Here is a 22748-nt window from a genome sequence, read left to right as displayed (position 1 = left end):
GTTTTGTCACTTCTGTTGGTGGCAGACATTTGTCATTTTGACTACTTACCGGGAGCATTACGATCACGCAAAAAGATGACTGCAGTCAGGCCAGCCTGCACTCGCAAAGACCAAGTCAAGGCAGCCGCCACTCTTATTTTCAATACAAAATATGATGTGGCATTTTCAAAATAAAATGCCAAAGACATATCAAAATTTGACCGTTACACCCGATTTTGAAAATTCATTAAAAATGACGTTTTTTGTTATCCTGCAACCAGACCAGCGCTAGGGTACACTAGGCAACCCCAGCTATCCAACCAAAGTACTTTGAATGAAATCTGATGTGGCATTTCAATATAGAATGCAGAAGAAATCTCTTTCGGGTGTAACTGACAAATTGTGATATTTCTCATGCCTTTTTTTTTAAATGCTACATCAGATTATGATGAAAGTACTTTGGTTGGATACCTGAGGTGGCCTAGTGTGCCTCGGCAGTCGTCTGGTTGCGGGATAACGAAAACTGAATTTTTAATGAATTTTCGAAATCGGGTATAACGGTCAAATTTAAAGATTTCTCATGCCTTTTTTTTTAAATGCCACATCAGATTCTGATGAAATTACTTTGGTTGGATACCTGAGGTGGTCTAGTGTGCCCCAGCGCTGGTCTGGTTGCGGGATAACGAAAACTTAATTTTTGATGATTTTTCAAAATCGTGTGTAACGGTCAAATTTTGATATTTCTTGGCCTTTTATTTTGAAATTTCACATCAGATTTTGATGAAAGTACTTTGGTTGTTTTGGAATGAAAAAAATAGTCTGAGACTTGGAGCCGCTGTCGCTCTCTCTCTCTCTCTCGAGAGAGAACGGCAATTTTTATGATGATTCTATTTGATAGAACACTCGACGAGCAAACAACCGAGACAATTTCACTCGGCGTCGTCGTCTCTCTCCACAAATGTTGTCGCAATCGCAACTAACTTCTCGTCCCGCCCAATGTGCCAAAACACACTTTAAGAAATTTGCTCGAATCGGACAATTTTGCCGGTGTGACATTGCGCCTCGGTGCCGAGCCAGGTTGAAGCGCCCTTCGCCGTTTATTGCCGCTTGTTTGTTCCTTGAGGCTTCGCCTGAGCTGAGCGTCGCGACATCTGTTTTGACGGCGGGACTCTGGAGGACTGCATCCGCCAGTGACATTCCACCTCTTGACAGGTGAGGAAGTGAGAGTGAGAGAAGAGGGAAGAAGGATGTTCGGGGGTATGCGAGTGCTCCAAGACAGCTGGAGACGCGATTCTTGTTGTGTAACATTAACAGAACTGGAATGGATGCAACTGGGACTCGATTTTTTGGGGTCTCAAGGAATGTTAAACATTATTTCTATTGAAGGTCCGATCGTCCTTTGGTTGTTGGAAATGAAGAAATTCATTTCTTTTCTGTGCAACATATAGCCAGCAATTTGATGAAAAATTCAGCAATGGTGTCATGATAATGAGTGTGATGGATCTCAACTGAGACTGAAATCTTACTATGTCCAGAATGAGCAGAGTTTAGCCTGGGTTGTTAGTGGAAGATACAGAGAGTCTCCAACAAGTACAAAGACACTTCACTTACTTTTTCATTTCAATTATTTCACGGCCATGGACGTTTATATTCAGCAACTGAAATCCAACTGTTGACTGCCACCACTGAATATATTCAAGTAATTTATTATTATTTTTTTTACAACGAGTAGTCTTGGAAATGGGTCTCGCCCAGCCTGTCTTTGAAATTCTGGTTTGTGAACCACCGTAGTGACTAACATCTCTTTAGGAGGCGGTGTTGCGTCGCTTTGGATTTGAGATAAGCACCGCTTTTGAGGTGAAGATGATGACAAGAAATGCCAACATGGATGTTTTCGGAATGCGGACGGAAATGTGTCACACAGGCACAGAGAGAACACACAAACGCAACGCAGGAAGGAAGGCGAGATTCAAACCTAAAACATCTCCTCTGCTGACCCAAAACGAATCGCAGTAATCTCACCCTCCATATCGTAATTCTTCCTCGCTGAAATTGGTTGCCAACAAACGGCATTGTCACGCGGGGGCCGGCGTGTTGACGACGCACGTTGTAATCACTTCAGCAAGCCGAGGCCGAGCGGACGGCTTGTTTGTGTCAATCCCTCCCGGGAAAAGTCATAAAAGCCAGCCAGGACATGATAACGGCCAGATGGCCAGCTGTTGAACGCTACCTGTCTTCGCCTGCGCCACTGATTTATCCTTTCCGTCTGCTCGCGTTTGCTTTTTCAATTAGGGAGAAGGAATCACTATTCCGACGTGAACGCTGACAGTCGCCTCGGGGAAGCCATCGGATGATTGATGACTTTGTACGCCACTGGAAGTTTGGTGTCCACTCCAGAAATGTTGACAATATTAATCAGCGTCTGCGCCGGTTTACACCGATGGGTTAAATAGAGCCTCAGAAAAAGCTCTCGCCCCCCCGATCCACCCCGGGTCCGAGGTTGCGACCTGCTTCGGAAGAGACGGGACGGTGTTGAAGAATAAATGTTCCTGAACGAGAGGCCGAGGGAGGGCAGATTATGGAAAGCTCCTGTCTGGAGATGATATGCAGCGCATCCTCCGAACGCCGGCGGATGTGCTGGAGTGTCCGGTATGTGTCAAACGGGCCGCAAGGATTTGAAAATCTCACAAATGACATTCATCGTAGAGTTTGTGCACGATGCATCTGATGCTTGCCCGCCCCGCCCCCCCACATTTGTTAAACGTGACAATGTTGCTGAATTAATATGATCTGAGACAACGGGCACCTCCTCGCAGCACTGAACTGAAGCGGGACCTGAAAATAACTATGCTGAAACTACAGCGGAATAGTCAGCTCCAGATCATTCATCATTTTGGGATCATTGTTTGTGACATATTCACGGTTGAAACTTTTCATCTCTGGCAGCGCGAGGTTCAGCTCGTCTGATTTAATGGCTAAGAAACGACATCAAGAATTGTTCCGTTGCGAATTGTGAACTTCCACGACGTCACACACGTTTGTTGCAAAGTGTCACATTTGTAAACACAAACAGGTGCTTCAAAATGAGCCAGGCATTCTTTTTGCGGCGCTGCTCCATCACAGCTCCAAAAATAGACGGAAAGCCACTTAAATATAGACCACGTCTTAATTTTAGTTTAAAAAAAAAAAAGAAAGAAATCAAACCCTTGCGAAAGCTGATCTCCTGTTCCCCGAGAAGCAGGAGGTGGATCTGCGCATTTGCAACGTAACGGGAGAACATCTTCAATGCTTCACGTCTGCACCCCAAAAATATTGTATTCTTGCGTTGACCGAGTGTGCTAAATTGCTTTCAGTGGCAGGGGGGGCGAGGGGAAGGCTTGCAACAGGTGGCGTAAAAAGAGAGCTGGCCAAAGGCAGCTCTCTGCTGATCTTTCATCCTCCCAATTACTCCAATATGGCCCTCGGGTGAAAAGGCCAGCACGTACGGAGCAAATTCCGCCGCCGCCGCCGCATACATTTGCTGACACGAGAAACTCGGGCGTGCATTTACAAGCGTTTCACACGGGCCCCGGTGCCGCGGCGGCTCTTCCGTTGCCCGCAGCCATATGGAAGGGGAGCCGCGCTCACGTAAAACAAGACACGTGGCGAGTTTTGACCTTTCGCTGGGCTAACTATAATATTATCGTAAGAGAAGCGATACCATTGCACTTTTCCCTCGGGGGATTCGGTGTCGTCTACAGGGCAGTGAGCGAAAAGCCCACTCGGGCCGCCGACGCATTGTGTACCTAATCAAGTGGCCCGTGAAGGCGCCATCTTTGCTACTTCACATGACGCGGCTTTATTGAATTTTGCATGGAAGAATATTCTTGGGTATTTAAGAGCGTTACATTTTCGCATCCATCAGCAAAAGTACTCAAGCAAGAGCCATAATTAGTCATGTCCCTCACGACTGGAAGGAATTACACCCTCCACTTGATGTATGGTGGATATAAAAAGTCAACGCAACGGAGTTAAATTAGCAGGCGATCCGAACGCTTCATAATCCCAAAGGTTTTACGAGAGCTTTGGCCTCGTGCTCCGTCTGAGGGACGTCACACAGCGGCTGTAGCAAAGGCCTTCCGTGGAAACAGGTGCGCTTGCTCTCACCAAGTTGCTCTTGCATCTGTGTCAGGATGTCCTCCACATCCTCTCTGGATAAATGCGTCGACATCTGTCGGGCGAGTCGCACGGCTTCACTCTGTGCAAAGAATGCCGTCGGTGACTCAGACAAGAAGGAAATTTTGCGGTGCGTCCTGGCAATGGCAAGCTAGGTCAGCTTGTCCATAAGGTTGGTCTTCTGTTTATAGCCGTGGATACGTTCAAGATTCAGCCACAACACCCTCTATGAAAATCTGCCATATTCAGACACCACAAATAGTTTTTAACTCCTTGAAACAACTTCCGATTCACATTTTAATAGATCGTGTCGTTTATGGTTAATTTAAGCAGCAGATATGGAATATTGTGTTTATGCTATACAACAGCCAAAGGCATATATTCTTTATCCGCTGCAAAGATTGACCAATATTGCGCCAGCCTACTGAGGACGGTTTCATATGATTCTGTTATTCATTATTCCGTCACCTGGTGGCACACAATCAAACATTTAATTTCATTTTATCCATGTTTGGATAGAGCGCAATGTCGTTGGGTGTTTTTTTTTTTTTTTTAAATGAAAAAACATTTTTTTGGGGGGTCGTGCGTATGGCCTCTCTATATTGCTCGTATCCATCTCAGCTCCGGAACAAATCCCACGCGATAGGCGAGGGACCATTGTGCTTTTATTCTGGATGCACTTTTCCTCGCTTTATCACTCACTTGGAGGTAGTTGGACACTTTGAGCGGCCGACACTCCCGCACAGTTTTGGCCTTCCTGCGAAGAACCGCCGTCATGATCTCCCCGAGGTCCTCGACACCGAGGAAAGGCACGCAGTCGGCCAGCGCCGTCACTTCCAGATGTCTCTCGGCCGACGCGCCGCCTGGCCAAGACAAGCAGAAAGCACAGATGACCAAGATTCGAGCTCCAGGAAATAATAATAAATAAATATTGTGATTTACAGTTTGGCCGTTGACCAAGTCAAACCGTGGAGGGCCAAATGGAGTGTTAAATGACTAATAGAAGCCCCAGAAGACCGAAAGGAAGTCGGAAAAAAATACGGCCTGTCATTTAAAGAGGAAATATCGCAAATCATGCCAATGTAAATTTCTGACACAAGACTTGGACGCCACGGCCAATGTTTTAGTTTGGATTCCAAGAAGAGAGTGGCAACTATTCCAAGATGTTACACGCACCCCATGTGCAGTGACCAATGAAAATTCCAGGAATTCTTTCAAAGGGCAACCATTCCGATCACCTGCAAGCTGGGCTACAGACCCGCTGGAAAGGTCACGGTATCGGGCAAAGCGCCAACTTTGACCGCGGCAAAGTAACAAAAACAAGCAAAATTCACGGGAAGCTGGAAAATAATCCCGGTAATGAAGAAGAAATTGCGCCAAACGGTCGGTTACCAGTTATTATGTTACGAAACGTGAATGAAAAATATTTACGCTGGGTTATTGGGTTCTGACCATTTGTTTTGGTCGCTGCCATCATGGAAGATTTACAAGGAACATGTCACGCTTGTGGAGCTCAATGCGGACATCACGGACATGCGCTTCTTTTGTCATACCATGAGTACACCCTCACTCACTTGTTCAGGATTCTCCAAAAGTAAAACCTGTGCCACAGGTTATCAATCCGGCAAATAAATTGTGAAATGTTTCCACAGGGCCCCCTGCAACGTGCTCACGTGTTGCCAAGTTAACGATTCGGCTTACCTGGCGTGAGTCTGACTTGAAATCCATTGGCCACAATTCTCGGGTCAGAGATGAACATCCTGCCGTTCACATCTGGCCTTTGTTTCTCCAGGCTGCACAAAGTCTCCATGGAGTCGCTTCCCCCTAAACGTCTGCACAAGAAATTCAGCGACATACACACAAGAGCATCTCGATCAATTTCAAGATTGTGGCAAGATTGTTTGAGTAGCACAATTGAAAACGAGAAACAACTCACGGGTCCACAACACAGACTAGAAAAAAAAACACGCTCAACCGGAATTCACCATCTAAAGTTTTGGGGCAGACGGACGAAGTCATCATTTTTAAATAAATAGATGCAACAAATACATGCTAATAACGCCCGGTGGGCCGGATAAAAGAACTCGGTGTGGCCCACCCTGGATGCACACTAACGGAGCCTTTCTCATGGAGTACTAAAAGCATCGCTGATAAGTGGCCAGCGTGTTACGTTACCCTTCTGTGACATGTATGGCGTTCTGCAGCGTGACGGCTGGCAGGACTTGATTCTGCAGGAGTCTCTTGAGCAGCAAGCTCTCCTGTACCCGAAAAGGGTTCAACAGCACGAGCCTCCGATCACATAAGATGACCCAGACGCTCTGAGAAGCCAGCCGGTTGATAAGACGGAAGCCCCGCGGCGCCGGCGTGTCCCGGGACGACGAGAGGCGCTGGAGTCGTGAGCGGAGGCCGGCCACGCAACAGGGGACGGCCCGCGAGGTCTTCGGACCGGGGATGTGGGGCTTCTTCTGGGGCTGCGGCGCCGAGAAGAGCTCGTCCAGCAGCTGCTGGTTGGAGAGCGGAGCCTTGCGCTTCTGGCCCGGAGCGGAGGTGGCGCGCCGCTCTTTCGAAGCGCCGCTGCAGCTCTTAGCCAATTTGGCGGCGCAAGTGCGGTCGTGGTGCTCCAGGTGCTTTTTGGCCTTAGCCTCATACCTGTAAAGTGCAGATACGTTTAGGAAAAACACGCTCATATTGGGCTACATGATGACTTGCTTTTTTTTAAATTTATTTATTGATTGATTTTTTTTTTTTATCCCACATGATTTTAAGGCAATTATAAGGAGTGACAAACATTTGCCAATTTTTGCTATCCCCAGTCGGTCCTGATCTTTATCCCCCACTGGACAGAAAATATAATAATTGGCCAGCAGGAAAAAAAAGTCTTAAAATGTGTTCAATTTTTGAAATTTGCTTTCTACCGTTTGAATCATAGTCGTCAATTTGACCGGCAACATAGCAGCAGGGTCGTAAATGCGAAAAGACGACTGGTAGTGTCGTGTCGAGCTATGTTTTCCTGATTTTATTTTTCTCTGCCCCGCTAAATGATTTAGCTTCATGAATGTAAATCCTTTGACTCGCAGGGGGGCCCAAACGGGTCAAACGCTAACGCTCATTACCTCCATCTGTTTGCTGCCAAATCTGTTCTGGACTCGCCAACTTTGTGTCACTCCCCCGAGCGCTCGTGAATTAAGTGTGGATGTGATTTTGGATGAACAAAAACAACCGGGAAACGACACGTTTGTCTTTCGAGTGACACCACGGTGCCATACCGAAAATGATCCGCTGACGGGCGATGAATCGGGGAGTTATTCTATCAAGAAACAGAAGCACATCAAAGGCAATGAATCGTACTTGTTGCGGTCTTCGTCGGTGAGATTTTTCCACCCGTCATGAACAGCGTTGCTGATTTCCTGTAGACTGGCGGTGGGTTTCTCCCTGAGAACCTCGACGCGAGCTTCCTTCTCGAACAGAGCGAGCGGCGATAGCGGCGCTCTCAAGGTCCGGTTGCTGATCAGGTCAAAGGCTGTCAGAGCCGTACGCTTTTCTGTGATAACGTTGAGCGTTTTTTTGCTCGGCATGGCGGCCTGATGGATTTTGACGGGCTGCAGGGGCTCGCCCGAAACCGAGTCCGTCAGAGCAGTGCCCTTACTCCAATCTTCTGCCGACATACGTGCTTTGCGCGAGTCTTCCTTGTCCTTCAGTTCTTCGGGAAGTTCCTTTGGCAAGTCTGAAGTTTCATCATCACCGAGAGAGACCTTGGACTCGAGGCCGACGGGCATCTGGTCGACAATCCGGTCCTCTGCCGCCGAGGATGAAGAGCTGCTGTCGGAGGTCCGTCTGGTGTCTGATTGTTCAATCGGATCTTTAAGAGTGTGAAATTCCGCAACATCCTTTTTTGCGACGATCTCATCCTCCAATTCTTCGGTGGCAGTCCTCGAGGATGGCAAAAACGAGCTATTGCGGCAGAGCCGCTCCGTCGGCGTCTCGCAGCCGGGCCGATACCCGTAAAGAGAAACCAGCAGAGCTTCCAACGCAGTAAACAAAGCTTCCTAAAAGCAAACGAGGAACTGAGCGAGTAGGACCTTCATATTTGTCTGAGTTCAAGCTCCGCAGAATACCTTGTTGTGGAGAAGAACTTGAGTCTTATCGGGTGTCAGATTGACATCGACAGCAGAGGGTGGGACGGTGATTTGAAGCAATAAGATGGGGTAGCGGTTTTGCACTGACTCATCCGCATACTGCGCAGCATAGTGTTGGCGAAGTAACTGACGGCGGATCAGAAATTGAAAGAGAAAAAAAAAAAAGTTTTCAAGCTAAGAGTACTCCGAGCATAGCGTGTCGTGAAGAGCAGCATACCTTCATAATGTCCTTATGATGGACGGGCCGATTGTTGACAAATATAAATGTTTTGTCTGGGACGGATGTGCTGGTTGAAGAGGCATCTGCTCCCGGCTTGGGGAAAAAACCCTCGAGAAATATCTTCGGAACATGCAAAATAAAAAGGGACAATTAACAAAACTAAAACAAGTCAGTCAGTCTTATAGTGCTGCTCCAATTTTAAATACGTGGAAATAGTATCGGGATGTGAAAAAAATTACATTGCTACATTTGAACATACCAGCAAAAAATTGATGGGATGGCACGCTTCACCAAAACCACCGCATGTGAGTGACAACATTCAAATTATGAAAAAAAAAAAGTTTCTATTCACAGTCAGTCCGACCAAGCACAATTTAACAGCACCGCAAATGAAAACTCCACCTGAATTTGTCCATTAAACTCAATCTTTTGCTAAAAACTCACTTGAATTTTTGGCTGTGTTACAAAAACGTTGCCTGACAAGTTTGCCTGCAGCTGTTGTCTACGGCTAAAAATGATGAGTGGACATAAATATCAAACAATCCTACTAAAAAGTCCATTATGGAAGTAAGCTTGTAAGACATTACGAGCGCAATTAACGTGGTATCGATTCCAGGTGGCCAAGAGCTGTGCTTTTTTTTTTTCTTCCCGCCACCCTCCACATGGCTTCGGGCTCATTTTTTGCAACGCTCGGTCAAATAAGTCAACACGCTTTCATTTGGGGCCACATGTGTTTCTCCCCGTTTCTGCTCATTACGGTCATTTTATGGCAACACAAACGGCGACTCTTTGCCCTCCAATGGCTGAAAGTCGAAGGAAACACAGCTGTCTCCTTTGGTTCCAATTCTCCCCCGAGGTGTCAACTTGACTCCCCTTGATCACAAACGGGAGAAAAAGCACTTTCATTGCTACGGGGAGTCGGCGTCGCCGGACAAGACGAAAGGTCGCTCTCATAACTGGCGGCAGCGACGGCTCAACAACAAGCAAAGGAGAAAAAGGAGAGAAACAAGATGAAAAGGGACTGCTCTATATCCGTCAGAGGCGATTAGCCGCGAGCTACCGAGCCGCATGGCACCTACCGTGAGTGAGCAGAAAAGTGACCGCTCAAAACAGAATTCAATTACAGTCAGCACAACAGCGCTTAGCTTAAAAAAAAAAAAGTTGGCGGGCGATCAAATGAGCACATTTTCTGGCGAGAGACCAGAGTTATTGTAATTTTGGAATTTTAATTTAATTTTAGCTTTGTAAAAGCATTTTCCTTTTTCTTTTTTTTTTTCGTGAATGAAAATGTTTTTTTACTTTTAGTTATTTTGGCCGGCCCGAGTCAGCGCATTTCCACCAGGCAAGGCCAATCGCCTTCAAACAGTTCAGGTACAATGAATAGCTTTCCTGAACAAGACAAGTTTCTATTTCTGATCAAACCTCTGTTGGCTCTTGACGATGGTGACATGCGAGCAGGTTAGCAAGTGTGCTGGACCCCAACGTAGCGAGGAGGGCACTCCTGTGGTCAGCCGCCTTGGCCTTCTGCCAGACCACCACCTGCAACAACGTGACACCGACGGACGCAGGTCATGATTTCATTCACATTCATGTCAAGACGCTAACTCAACCATCATTAACTTGCGGCAAATCTTGCTCTCGTCATTCTTATCATAAAAGAATTGAAGCCTGTTGCTATGTGGCAATTGTTGCAAAGTTGTTTTTTCGGTGTAGAGAACTAAAATGAACATTTACGATCATCTATTTTTATTTCACACATATTCATATAATATGCATTGTTTAATGTGATTTTTTTTTGTTTTCCTGTTGGGCAATTAAATAATGACCCAGAAAATATTTGGGGCAATTTACAGGACAATGTCTCCTAGTCAAATATTAATCTGTACCACTTAATTTTCAGAATATTAAACACGGTCTGGGTCAAATTGACTAAGCAAAATGATTGTTTTTGTTCTGACCCCCCCACAACCCAACCCAACCCCCTTGAACCTGTCTGGTCTGTGCAGAAAATTTGAAGCGTGTTTATCTTAAAACATATATAAATAGCAGAAAAGAACATGGCAAGTAGTGTTGTTTCCCCCCCAAAATCATTCAACTATAATTTGATTATATTTTAAGTCACAATCTTTCCTCGTTAGTGTAAATTTATAATATGACATATCTGACACTTTTGGATGCTTAAACAAGCCTGAGGTCAAATTGAACCATCAAAATCTTTGCTGTCTCTGAGAAACAAACAAAACAGCAGGCAGGATAAAATAAGGATCAAACTGCCACCAAACACACACACCAAAAAAAAAAAATCAATCGAAAATCTTTTTGCGGTTTTAGTCATTGTCAATCAGCACAATCCAAGTTAGAAACTATCTGACAATACGACACAAGATAAAACAAAGCACTCGATCTTTGACGCAAAAATTCATGAGAAATAACGTGTAAAAATAAAATCATTTAGTTATTCCGCTTTTCAAACTCTTGCCCTCCGCGATTGGCACGTAGCAGCAATTTGATGTACAGTTGGCACATGTAAACGGATCGGTCCTGTAAACAGGTCGTCAAGAAGCTGTGAAACACGACACACGGGCCCGAATTGCACAGCTCGTTGTAAAGGATAGGGGCAAGCGAGAGCTGAATGTACAAAATGGGGGCATTCATTACTCACCGTTAACAACCTTGAAACAGATTTCTAGGAACGTCATATACAGTGGTGGTGTGCCCTCTCGTTGACCCACATAGCCTACATTCACACACACGCACGCACGCACGCACGTTGGCTGGCTGCGGCCTGAAACACAAACTGCAGCTGAGTTCAGCAACTTACTCAAGCATCATAATCAGCTAAATCCGAGTTCACAGTCACTCATATTTGTGTTTGGAGCACCTGACAGCTGTGATTAGCGGCGCCGAGAAAGGCTACAAGACATGGCAATATCCACTTGCTCAATACTTGCATCTTATTGAAAGACTTAAGATGGACTGAAATATTGGTGTAAATCACTCCCCAAAATAATTATTTAAAAATGTAGGTAGATAGATTAGAGAGAAAGAGAATAACGATGACACACACACACACACACACACACACATTGTGATAAACACGATATACAGTATCAAGTAGGAAAGAATTTCATCTTTTCATCCCGGGGCATGTTTGATTATCCAAAAGTGTCAGAAATTAAGAAAAAACAAAAGACTGCTTTTAACTCTCGATTATACTTGCCAATTTGTGACATGAAGAATTGTAAGATGTTTTTGCACTTCACAACACTACTGAAGAACTAAGCTTGGAAAATGTTGTCTCTATATTCTAATATTTTACAAGTCTTCAAATAATCGGATTGGTCACTAAAACGAGGGGCGGTGTCGAGAGGCATTTTGTCACATGAGAAGGAATATACAGTAAATACTGTGACTATTTGGTTACATAATGCACACAACCGAAATCATGAGAAAGCTGCTGAGGACACCTTGTGGCTGCACACAAGTGGCAACGTACGTGATCAAGCCTCGTGTCTTTTGATACGCTCATTTTGTAGCTTTTGTTTATATTGAATACAAAGCTCTTAGTGCTGCTCTTTTAAACTTTGGAACAGCAAGTTGAAACTTGACATTGACTAAAAAAAAATCAAATTGGATTAGCGAGGTATGCCAACGTTTCGACAGCCACCGTGTCAAAAGGTCATAAAAGAGGGAGGCTTACTTTATTGTGAGTGAGCGTGAGTCTCAATTGGGGTTTTATAATGGCGTAGGCCACCAGCAGGTCCTGGATTTTTTTCACCTCGTCTTTGCACCTCTTAGCCGATGAGTAGTATTGTCGTCTCACGGGAAGGTTCTTGAAAAGTTTCACGACGCTAACCGTTGTACCTGGAAGATGCGATGACCACATTTTGAATGAATTCAAAAGAAAACGCATGTTGAAAAAAAAAAAAACTTTTCAAAAGCTTTCAAACAAACTGTAGGATGGCTAAGTTTGTTTTTATCTTGGGAAGGTTTAAATACTTGTGATAAAAATGCATAATTCTTTATGTCGGTGGTACAGTTTAGTTGGTTTGGGTTTTGCATCGCATAATGCGGTTAGCAAACGTAAACACGTATTCATTAATGGGAGAACATGTAACATTAAGATCCATGGGAACATTTTTACTTGTGGGGTAAAAATGCAATTCTTTGATTCTGCTGCCCACAAAAAAAATAATTAGGACTTGCCTTGGCCTAAGTGAGTCGGCTTCTGAGATACGATCCTCCCTTGGGCGTTGAGTGTGTACTGGGTGCTGATGTCATCGTCCTCGGTCTTGGTGGTGATGGCCACCTGGAGAGAATAAAAATATTATGCATACTTGACAAACGAACAATTCACAATGATATTCGTATTTAGGAGCAATTTGGGGTCTCTCAAAAGAGTCCTGCATGAAATATCTTTTGTGTCATCAAAATTTGACATTTGCAAGCATCTGTTTTCACTTCGGAATACAATTACCAAACAAGTAACTGAATTACTTTCAAAATGGTTGGCGAGTAGAACATCAATCGATCCCATGTGATATCGCTTAATTATTGGTGTTTTTTTTCATAATCACTAAATAACACAAAATAAACAACAATAATTGGTTAACAAACAGTAACAAGAAAAATGGTTTTGTGATACACTTTCATGAAAAATAAATGTTATCCCATTATTTCATTAATTAATCGCAGAATTGATTCAAAAACTTGTCAATAATGACAGCACTTATTAAAACCGCATAACTCTCTGGAGTCTGACTGACAGTTGGACTGACCTCTGCAAAGGCGCAAACGGAGCCGAGCGCCTCACCCCTGAAGCCGTATGTTTGGAGGCACTCCAGGTCCTCGTGGCTGTGGATCTTGGAGGTGAAATGGCGAATGGCCATCACGGGAGCGTCGGCGGCTTTGATTCCACAGCCGTTGTCACGGACCTCAATCCGATCCAGGCCGTAGTTCTCCTGCAGAGGCAAATCAAAGAGAGGAGTTCGTATGGATTTTGTTACCATGATAACCAGAGATGGAGCGAGGGGGTTGCAACAAGGTAAGATGCTCCGACTTGTAGAAGACAATGCATTTTCACTAGTGGAGGCATCACTTCATATACTTGTCAGTTAGTGTTTGGACAACGTGAACCACTCCTGTTACCCTTACTAATTCAAAATCCAAGCCTTACTGACCCTCATGCCCAAGCCGACTAACTTCATCTTAACTTTGAGATTCATCAAGTTCGAGATAGAGATTGGGGGAAACTGGCGACTCACTGACAATTGACTTAGTTGCGTAATATCACACATTCGAGGGGGTCATTCGAGTCCAAAAATAAAATAGGAACGAAAATGACAATACCAGTTTGACGTCAATAGTGAAAGCCCCTGCATCGAGTGCGTTTTCAAGCAGTTCTTTCACAACATTCGTCATTGAAGTGATGACCTGTGCGCTGGACAACAGCCTCACTGTGTTTGCGGGCAGCTGTTTCATGACGGACGTAAAAACAAACAAACAAAACAAAAACAAACAGAAGCAAATGCTTCTTGGTTGTGACTGTGGGATGATTCACGGGGTCGCTAAAAGATGACGTCATTCATTGCCATTACGGGATTATCGATTGATACCGGCAGCTTGCAAGTCTGTTTAAAAGCGACGAGTGAATTAATGAATATTCATACGGAGATTTACACGTCCATACCAATGCTGGATGGACAAAATAAAAAAATGTACAAAGACTTAACTTGTCTCCTCCTACGACTGTGTTGTAAACAAACGCAGAAACGAATTCGCGCCCGGTCTACTAAGCGCTGATTGGCAGAAAATGAAAAGTAGGAAGTATGAGGACGTATTTTTGCCCTAAATTTAAACTGCCAGGCACGTCATTATTAGAATTTCATCTTCGTTTGGCATGGATACTGAATATAAACCATAATAAATATCCGATTTATTTTATTGATGTTTAAAAAACTGTATTGTTCACGGAAGGTAAAAACAATCAACCACAACTGTCCGAGATGCAACCTTGCAAAAAAGCCTGAAAGACCTCTAACGGAGCAATTGGTGAGTTGACAGTGCCTTCGCCTACTTCTGCCTTGTGTCTCACTGCGGTCGTCGCTGTCGGCTTAGTGAAACACATCAACAACAACAGCAACAATTCTGTCTTCTCTTTTTCTCCGAAGCAGATCGGCTCTCCGGGCACTTCAACCACCAGCTGCCGTTACCTGTAAGTCGCCGGGGCTTTTGGATGCCCACCTTCCACCTAATCGAATCAAAAGTAGATCATTTTCACTCATAGTCTGCGCCATCTGCAGTACTACATAACCACAACTGCTGGTGTGAAACACTGCACGTGTATTTCCAATCAATAACAATGGAAAAGAAATGTACTGGGGTTAACTTTAATTTTGTCCCCCAGTTTTGTCAGTTTTAAGTGACACGGTGGAGCCCATCGGATGCACTGATCTTCTCTTATCACAGTGGATCCGAAAGAGTGCTTGCAAATGGTATTTTTTAAATTATTTTTGCAACAAATCAGCACGTGTTATTTTAGAAAGCATGCATTTACTTATTTGACATCACTCTCTAAATATTAGCAGGTCACGTTTTTGGGATACAAAATAAAAAATGAAAAAACATCATAACAGGAAGGTGGAGTAAACTCCCCCCCAAAAAACATTGAGTTCCACATTGTTAACGTCCAAGGGAAGATCACGCTTCTACTTTGTGGTGATGTAAACAGTGCAAGCATTCACCCAAGCTGGAAGCTGAAAGCGGGCCAGGGAACAAAGTTCAACAAGATTGGCTAATATATTTTCTTGGTATCATTTTTAGCTCCAGTGAGCAAAGGTACAGTCTGGCAATTCTTGGCATCATTTGTGTCACGTAATCCAAGTAGTGTGTCAAGAGCCCTACATTTGGAGCTGTGTTTAATTTAGTGCGGATTAGATGTCTTTTTGGTGCCTCAATTGGTCATAAAACAGAAATACTTTTGCAAGTGTGTGTATCCTGGTGAAAACAAAACATGTCTCAAGGACGCATGCCTAAAATTGAACTAGAAACAGGAAGTGGCGCTTTTGTGCAAATGATAATTTTTTTTATTGGTGTCTTTTAGACCACAATGAATGTGGGTGTGGCACACAGTGAGGTGAACCCCAACACGCGGGTCATGAACAGTCGCGGCATCTGGCTGACCTACGCACTCGGCGTGGGAATCCTTCACATTGTGCTTCTGAGCATTCCGTTCTTCAGCGTGCCACTGGTGTGGACGCTCACCAACGTCATACACAACTTGGTGAGGAGGACACACTTCGCCGTTTTACAGAAGTTTGTTTTTCTTCCCCCCAATATGATCCTATTTTAAAATGCAAACTAATAATTGTGGTGTTTTTTTTTGGGGGGGGGTGCTTGAAGGGATTCATGGAATTTCAATTGTTAGGAAAATAAATTAGCTTGGATCTTGGTCACAATTGAAAACCAGAACACAACGTACCACAGTATAAGCAATAACGAAGGAAGCCATTTTGACGCAGCGTCAATGGCAATTATAGACGGCTGTACGCACGACTGATATGAAGGCATTCTGCTACCATCAGTAGTCTTCTCTTTGTTTAGGGCGGCAGACTCTGATCTAGGACGCCAGCCTTTGTTCGCGATAAGAGTCTGGAGACAAAACACAGACATCCATTTATTGTAGCACAAGTCTACGTTAGGGTTGTTGTGGGTGAGTTGGAGCCTAACCCAACAAACTTTGGCCAAGAGAAGCGTAGTTCACCCTACATTGGTTGCCGGCCAGTCTATTTATGCAACAGGTATTTGAATACAAACAGTGGAGCAAAACACGTAAACAGACAATATAACACTCACAGGCAAATATTCATTTTCCTCTGGAGAACGATTCATATTACGTTGGCCTACTGAGGAGCTGAGACATCTCCTTATCGCTGCATGTCTGCGCTGTGCTGCCCCCGCGTGGCCGAGGCACATCCATCAGAAGGAGCAGCAAAACAGCCACTGAATTGAAGCACAAAAATTTTATTTCTTTATATTCTAATTATTATTGTAATTACTGCATGATCCCCCCCGTAAAGTACAATCGAGGGCTATTTTTGTTATTTTAAACAAAAAAACAAAAGAAAAACACACAATACAAATATTTTATAATAATTATAATCTAATAATATTTTGGCGGGGGCCTAAAACTGATTAATTGCATTTTCATTCTCATCCAAAGGCAAAAAAATATTTATTTTATTTGAGGATTTTTTAAAAGTATTTTGAGTTACAACCACGTTATGGAACAAATTAAGTTCTTATCTCAAGGCACCACTGTAACCCCAAACTTAAAAAAAAAAGCCTGCAGATGACATCAAATCCTCATGAACAAAGTTTTCTCTCAATTTTCACATCATCCACAACATCGTTCCAGGTTCTCGGCTCAATGTGACTTGGTTTAACTATCGATAGCAAACTGGAACAAACAAAAACGTGAATCCTGATGGTCCGTCTCTATTTTTTTGTCCTACTCACAACTGCAATGGTTCCACAAACGTATCGGCGGTCTTGTTGTGTCTGCAGGGAATGTACGTGTTCATGCATGCGGTGAAAGGGACGCCTTTTGAGACCCCCGATCAGGGCAAGGCCAGACTTCTCACGCATTGGGAACAGCTCGATTACGGCGTGCAGTTCACGTCCTCCAGAAAGTTCTTCACCATTTCTCCCATCATCCTGTAAGCATCCTTTTGTGTGAGCATTTGCTTAATGCTGAGAATCGAGGATTCAGATTTTTTTTTTTCTCTTTTCTTTGTTCCCCAGTTATTTCTTGGCGAGTTTCTACACCAAATACGACGCAACGCACTTCTTCATAAACACGGCCTCGCTTCTCAGCGTCCTCATCCCCAAGCTACCGCAACTGCACGGCGTGAGAATCTTTGGGATTAACAAGTACTAAATCCTTCGTGACGCCCCCCAAGCCGCCTCCTACATCCACTTGTAGTGTTTTCTGGCGTGGGAAATACAGCGCGTGACGCAATTAGTGTCGTTGAAATCAGCGAGAGAAAACTTTTATAATCATGGAAGCTTTTGAAAACTGGATGTCGTGTGCATTTGTAACTTGCGTGAATGTTGAACCCTCCTGTAATGTCACGGGTCAAATTCAAATGTCTTCACGGTTCAAATATTCACACGGGGGGGGGGATGAATAAGTGTGCGTTGTCACACATTTGCAAGTTAAGCTAATGTTTAATGAGATACTATTTTCTCAGATTTGGAGGGGAGGCGCTTTAGATACTTGGATAGGTAAACGTGCTGGGTCAAGTTGACCCAGTCGTCAAAATCGACAATGTTTAATTTCACATATTTGTGAGTTGAGTTCTTGAGATATTTAAAATGTGCGTTTCAGACACTTTTGACATTAATTACACATTTCCCACATCAAAATGACCCAGACGCATTATTGCTGTTCAAGGGAAACAAACACAAGATGAGCCCGACATATTTTGTACCAAATTGACCCGTTTTAAATTGTTACAGTTTTAAATACATGTCAACAACGTGTGCATTTCTGATACAAATGACCTAGAAAGACTTTTGCTGTTTCTGATTAATTCCATTTTCAATGTAATCAACTTATACGCATTCCTGGAGAATGACACATTCCTCGGGTCATATTGACCCAGGAACACGATGGCAGGCCCAGGTATCAGAGACTTTTGTTTCGATAGTTTTTGCTCTTCATGGGCCGACTTGAATTCGCACGCTGACACTAACGGTTGTTTGTTTTAGCCAGAGCAATGCCCGCAATGTTTTTTCTTTCAACAAAATGTTTACTTCCTCCGAAGTCAGTGCCTCTTACTGGTACACTCTTTTGCTAGAGGCTGACAAATTATTCACCATTGAGTAATTGAATGGAACTTTCCCCTTATTCACGATTAAAATATACTTGTGTGTGTGTATATATTCTATGAATACTTGAAGTCAATCACAGGGCAGGTGTTTTGTGCATTTCTTTTGTGAATGTGTTAGATTTTAGTGGTGTAAAAAAAAACGGTCTTGTGAAAGTGAGGGAAATGTCGGTTAATATTGCGGAAAGCCAAACTTCTTGTGTCCCATTAAATCATTTTCATCTTACCACGTGATCGAACTCTTGTTCTTGTGTTGACTCATTTTTCTTGTTGTCCAACTGAAATATTTCAAATATAAACAATCTCGTCTTTGCGTTCTCATCCTGTCAGGACTCATTTTACCCAGCACGGATAGAAGACCCCCTGTGCTGGATGTAGCAAAGCAGCCCCAGAACATAATCAAGCCTATTGTGAAAATACATTTGCCTGTTTAAATAAAAAAAATATTGGTAAAAGTACCCATTCGAATAATTATTGAAATAAAAAAAAGTACAGGCACGGAAATATATTTGAGTAAAAGTTCAATCGATTTTAAAAGTCTGTTTCGTCCTCGCGTCATAATTTGAAGGCTAGTAATGAAACGTCACGATGCACGCCGTTAATACTGATCAGTTTAACGTCACAGGTTGTCTTGTTTTTTTTTTGTTAATTACAATTTTCCACAAAATCTTTTATTTAGCTTTAGCAGAATGTTCTTAAAAAGTTTGAACCGTTGGGTGCCTTTCGCTCGCGCATGGTCAGTCCTAGCCATGCTAAAAAGTCTCTGATTTGATGATGTTCAAGGTCGGTCTCACCTGGGAAGGCAAGGTGGTGCTCCCGCATGAGAGCCGTCCTGGTCCTCGTCTGAAGACTCGAAAGTTTCACCTGCATGCGCCGAAGGTTGACGCATGCTTTTGGTGGGAGTCAAGGATGCAAACATTTTCACCATAAACACTTTTGTAGTACCTGACTAAAAAAAATGGAATGGAATTAGATCAGACAGGCTCATGTTTGGGAAATTATTTCTTACTTATGCCTTTTAGTAAATGATTATGGACGTGATTAAAAATCTTAGACCATCTCACGTTCGACATTGAAATCCCAAGACAAAAACCAGTATTTGAAATTTGCAGTGAACAGAATTTAATTAAAACTTTAATATTGAGTCATAAAAAATAGTTTTCAAAAAGACACACTGCCGAGTTCCTCGCACTGTCGGCTCATGACTCCATTGAAAACCTCAAAGCGATGATTCAGGTCTTTCAGCGTATGGATTTTGTACTTTGTCCCCAGGGCTCCGTCGGCAAAGGCCGCCCCGTAGAACACACGACCGATCCGCGAATGGACCAGTGCCATGGCGCACATGACGCACGGCTCTCGGGTCACGTACAGGTCGTAGCCAGTGCAGATGTACGGCCGCGGCGCCGAGTCTGAGACGGGTGTCGGAATCGAGCGGCAAGCGGGGTACGCGTCCAACTTGTAGCGGCCGCCACTTTGCCCTCGGCCCACCAAATCAACGCACACCATGACGGCGTGATGTAGCGGGTGTTGCCCTCGGCAATCGTGGCCCACCGCCACCATCCTCTCAGAGACCGGGTCCACCACCACAGCCCCCACGGCCTCCATCCCCAAGGCCTTCCCTTCTTGGGCGGCACACAAGGCTTCCGACATGTAAGCGTGCATCCGGGCTTTCTGAGTCGAGCTGAAGGACTTTCCTCGGAGGGCGTCGGTCATCTGCTTGTCTTCATTGAAGGAGGTGGGCCAGTGCTTGATTGCCAGCTCATATTGGGGTCTGGTCAAAGGGGGGCGAACGGGAACCTTGACCACGAAGGGTTCGCCCAGCCCGTCCCACCCAATGCTCAACAAGTCCAAGTCTGAGTCTGGAACTTTACTGACCGGGCACAGCAGGATCTCCAGAGAGTGCGGGCGGCCCTCCTCTGCCTTGGTGGGCCGAACCCTCTTGATGTGCTGGAGGCCCGTCAAGGGGTAGCGGTTGTTGAGCACTCCGACCAGTCGGGACGTCGCTCGCTTGTCGAGGACGGGCGCGGCGAAGACGTCAATCATCTCCACGGCATGCGTCTGCTCGTCCGACAGCACTGGGTACGCCGTCCAGGAGTTGGGGTCGCACGCTGCGCTTTTCCGCCGCTTACTCACTGGTTCCATTTTTTTAAATAAAAAGTCCTCCTGTCGGATGGGAGTCACAGCAAAGTTAGTATCTGCGCATGGCAGTCGGAGGGGCTAGATTCTATGCTCCTAATTCAATCATGTAAAAATTTCATGGAACAATTTTAGTGGCATTCTAACGTATGAGCACAGCGGACATGTGTGCCGGAAAAAGCAAAGTTTCATTGTAAGTAACTGGGATTCACTTCAAAATTTCATTCGAACCTGCAGAACTTCTGGACACCCCTATTTGCGGCGATCCATCAAAATCTTAAACATTCGGAAATGCTCGGCTCACAAACACACTTGCCGAAATAGGCAACTCAAGAAAGATGAACTTGTTTCTTTAATTTCACACTTGCATGAGCAACTTTAATTATTCAACGTTGTGTTCAAAATGACAATGCAGCGTATCTGTTATTCATGCAGAAAGACTTTGAAGTGCGCATGGGCATTTCCATTTACATTCTATTTTTTTTGTTTCTTAAAATGTGTTCATTTAAATCATAAAACAAAATAGAATGAAATAAAAAAGACCGCAACAAAAATAAGGCTAGTGAACAAAGTGCTTTGTAAAATACATTTCCTTTGATTATTAAAGTTAATTATGGGTCAATATGACCCAAAATCAAGAAGAGGGCTATACTGGAAAACTCCACATATTCTTTACCATAAACCGTAGCACATTATTGTTTCATGAAATCTAATCCAGTGTGCGGCAGTAAAAAAAACACTCAACAGAATAGATTTTAGTTCAACTAATCAGACCCACATTATAAATTAATTTGCAATTTCCGTCAATGCTGATTCGCTATTGATAAATTCATCTTTGTGCTCGTTCTGAAGCACCCTAACGATACCACAAGATGGTGACAAAGTATTGGCTAGTAGAAAGTAGTATGTTGTTAAAAGTATTGTTTAAATGCTGCATTTTACCAAGAGACTAAGAATCACATTTCGGATTAGAGTTTGTGGTACATTTAAGGTTGAAACTTTCAAATTAAGAGGCGTGCCAATTAATGCTGGGCTGTGGTAAAGCTGGAGACATTTACTTTACTTGGTGGTGAGCCATGAGATGAATGTGAAAAAATGTCCTTTGATCCCACAAAAGAGAAACGCTGGACTCGTCAACAGGTCAACTGTTTTGCCCCAATCACTTCCTCCCCAGAAGAAGCTTGGTCTTCAAGACTTTGGGCACATGCCGAAGGGTCAGCGACACTCTGGTCCCCCGGGTGAGCGTCTCCCCCGACTGGGCCTCGGCGGCGTGCAGGTTCAACACCTTGTCCGTCAGAACATCGAGCTTGCGTGCTCCAATGCCATGGAGAAGATTCCGGTAAGCATCGTCCTGTAGCACCAACAAGCTGCGTGGCTGCAAAAGCAGTGAGAAAAGATGCCGGTCCTCCTCCAATGCAGCAACCGCGACGGAGGAGCCGCCCGCCAACTGGTCTACAGGCGTGTAAAAGTCCAGGAGGGTGTGCGAGCCCAGTGTGATAGTGGTGACCGTCGGATGGTACAGGGGTCCGTCTTTGTGAGGCATAATCCCTTCTCCTGCTTTGTACTCGTTCACCAGCACGTGGTTGGCCGCTTTCCCAGCGAACGCACCGTGCGAGGAGACTTTCTGACAATACGTGTGAAGCCAGGCGGGTATCTTTTCTTCCAGCATGCCTTTGGGATGCGGCAAGCCTCCCCAGTTCTGCAGCCTCCTGCCGGATAACTGGGTCCACTTGGGTGTGGGGGCCTGATAGACCTGCTGCATGAGGTAGGCCTCCTCCTCCTCAGATATGAAAGCAGGGATGTAATAGACTGTCGGGGGAGCACCACGCACGACAAATGGCCCCAATTCATCGGAAATACATGGCGGGTGTTCCATGTCGCCTTGAGGGAAAATTATATGGAAAATGCGGGATATCAACTCAATTCAAGAACGAGAGGACGCTGTCACGAGTGAGCAGGAAGCACAAATCCAATACTTCACCGCCACGTAACAACAATACGGCACAAAATATAATCAGAACGTCGCATTGATATATAAAAGGAAAAAAGTCTAATCTGCATCTTTACCTTCTTTTTGACATCAATTCTTCGCTCCCCGGTGTAAAAAAGAGCCAATTAAAAAGTGGCTCTCGTGGTGACGGCTTAGTGTAGCTGACTAAAGCGTCCCCACCTAAACGGAAATTACGTCATTTAGAACATTCCCTCTTGAACGACCACTTCGCTCAACTTTTT

The 22748-nt window shown here is 44.4% G+C and overlaps 4 protein-coding genes across 6 annotated transcripts; 1 reads left to right on the top strand and 3 right to left on the bottom strand.

The window, feature by feature from the left end:
- Positions 1 to 333: 333 nt before the first annotated feature.
- Positions 334 to 22679, bottom strand: pms1 (PMS1 homolog 1, mismatch repair system component). Of its 3 annotated transcripts, XM_088314405.1 has the most exons (16): positions 22584 to 22679; positions 19175 to 19329; positions 16345 to 16491; positions 16043 to 16140; positions 14567 to 14740; positions 13269 to 13451; positions 12697 to 12799; positions 12191 to 12354; positions 9913 to 10029; positions 8488 to 8610; positions 8250 to 8396; positions 7483 to 8180; positions 6310 to 6783; positions 5836 to 5966; positions 4837 to 4997; positions 334 to 4216 (listed from the first exon to the last, which is right to left on the bottom strand). In XM_088314405.1, exons 5-16 carry the CDS (start codon positions 14615 to 14617, stop codon positions 4016 to 4018), a joined length of 2553 nt encoding a protein of 850 aa, XP_088170531.1. In that variant the 5' UTR covers positions 14618 to 14740; positions 16043 to 16140; positions 16345 to 16491; positions 19175 to 19329; positions 22584 to 22679; the 3' UTR covers positions 334 to 4015. The 3 variants fall into 3 exon arrangements, with proteins under 3 accessions (XP_088170531.1, XP_088170532.1, XP_088170530.1); XM_088314406.1 differs by lacking the exon at positions 14567 to 14740; XM_088314404.1 differs by lacking the exons at positions 14567 to 14740; positions 16043 to 16140; positions 16345 to 16491; positions 19175 to 19329; positions 22584 to 22679 and adding an exon at positions 13840 to 14281.
- Positions 14572 to 18606, top strand: ormdl1 (ORMDL sphingolipid biosynthesis regulator 1). The gene is made up of 4 exons (XM_088314412.1): positions 14572 to 14704; positions 15593 to 15772; positions 17056 to 17207; positions 17293 to 18606. Exons 2-4 carry the CDS (start codon positions 15599 to 15601, stop codon positions 17426 to 17428), a joined length of 462 nt encoding a protein of 153 aa, XP_088170538.1. The 5' UTR covers positions 14572 to 14704; positions 15593 to 15598; the 3' UTR covers positions 17429 to 18606.
- On the bottom strand, positions 19479 to 20522 carry adat3 (adenosine deaminase tRNA specific 3). The gene has a single exon (XM_088314408.1). The coding sequence runs from the start codon at positions 20520 to 20522 to the stop codon at positions 19542 to 19544; it is 981 nt and encodes a 326-aa protein (XP_088170534.1). The 3' UTR covers positions 19479 to 19541.
- On the bottom strand, positions 20851 to 22683 carry alkbh6 (alkB homolog 6, nucleotide demethylase). Its single transcript, XM_088314410.1, has 2 exons — positions 22584 to 22683; positions 20851 to 22397 (listed from the first exon to the last, which is right to left on the bottom strand). The coding sequence occupies exon 2, from the start codon at positions 22390 to 22392 to the stop codon at positions 21676 to 21678; it is 717 nt and encodes a 238-aa protein (XP_088170536.1). The 5' UTR covers positions 22393 to 22397; positions 22584 to 22683; the 3' UTR covers positions 20851 to 21675.
- Between the last annotated feature and the right edge of the window lie 65 nt (positions 22684 to 22748).

Source organism: Idiotropiscis lumnitzeri, chromosome 14 (assembly GCF_059441095.1).
Source record: "Idiotropiscis lumnitzeri isolate Australia: NSW breed Sydney's pygmy pipehorse chromosome 14, RoL_Ilum_1.0, whole genome shotgun sequence".
Taxonomy (NCBI): Eukaryota; Metazoa; Chordata; class Actinopteri; order Syngnathiformes; family Syngnathidae; genus Idiotropiscis; species Idiotropiscis lumnitzeri.
Note: the sequence above shows the minus strand (reverse complement) of the source record. Positions and strands in the feature narration are given on the sequence as shown.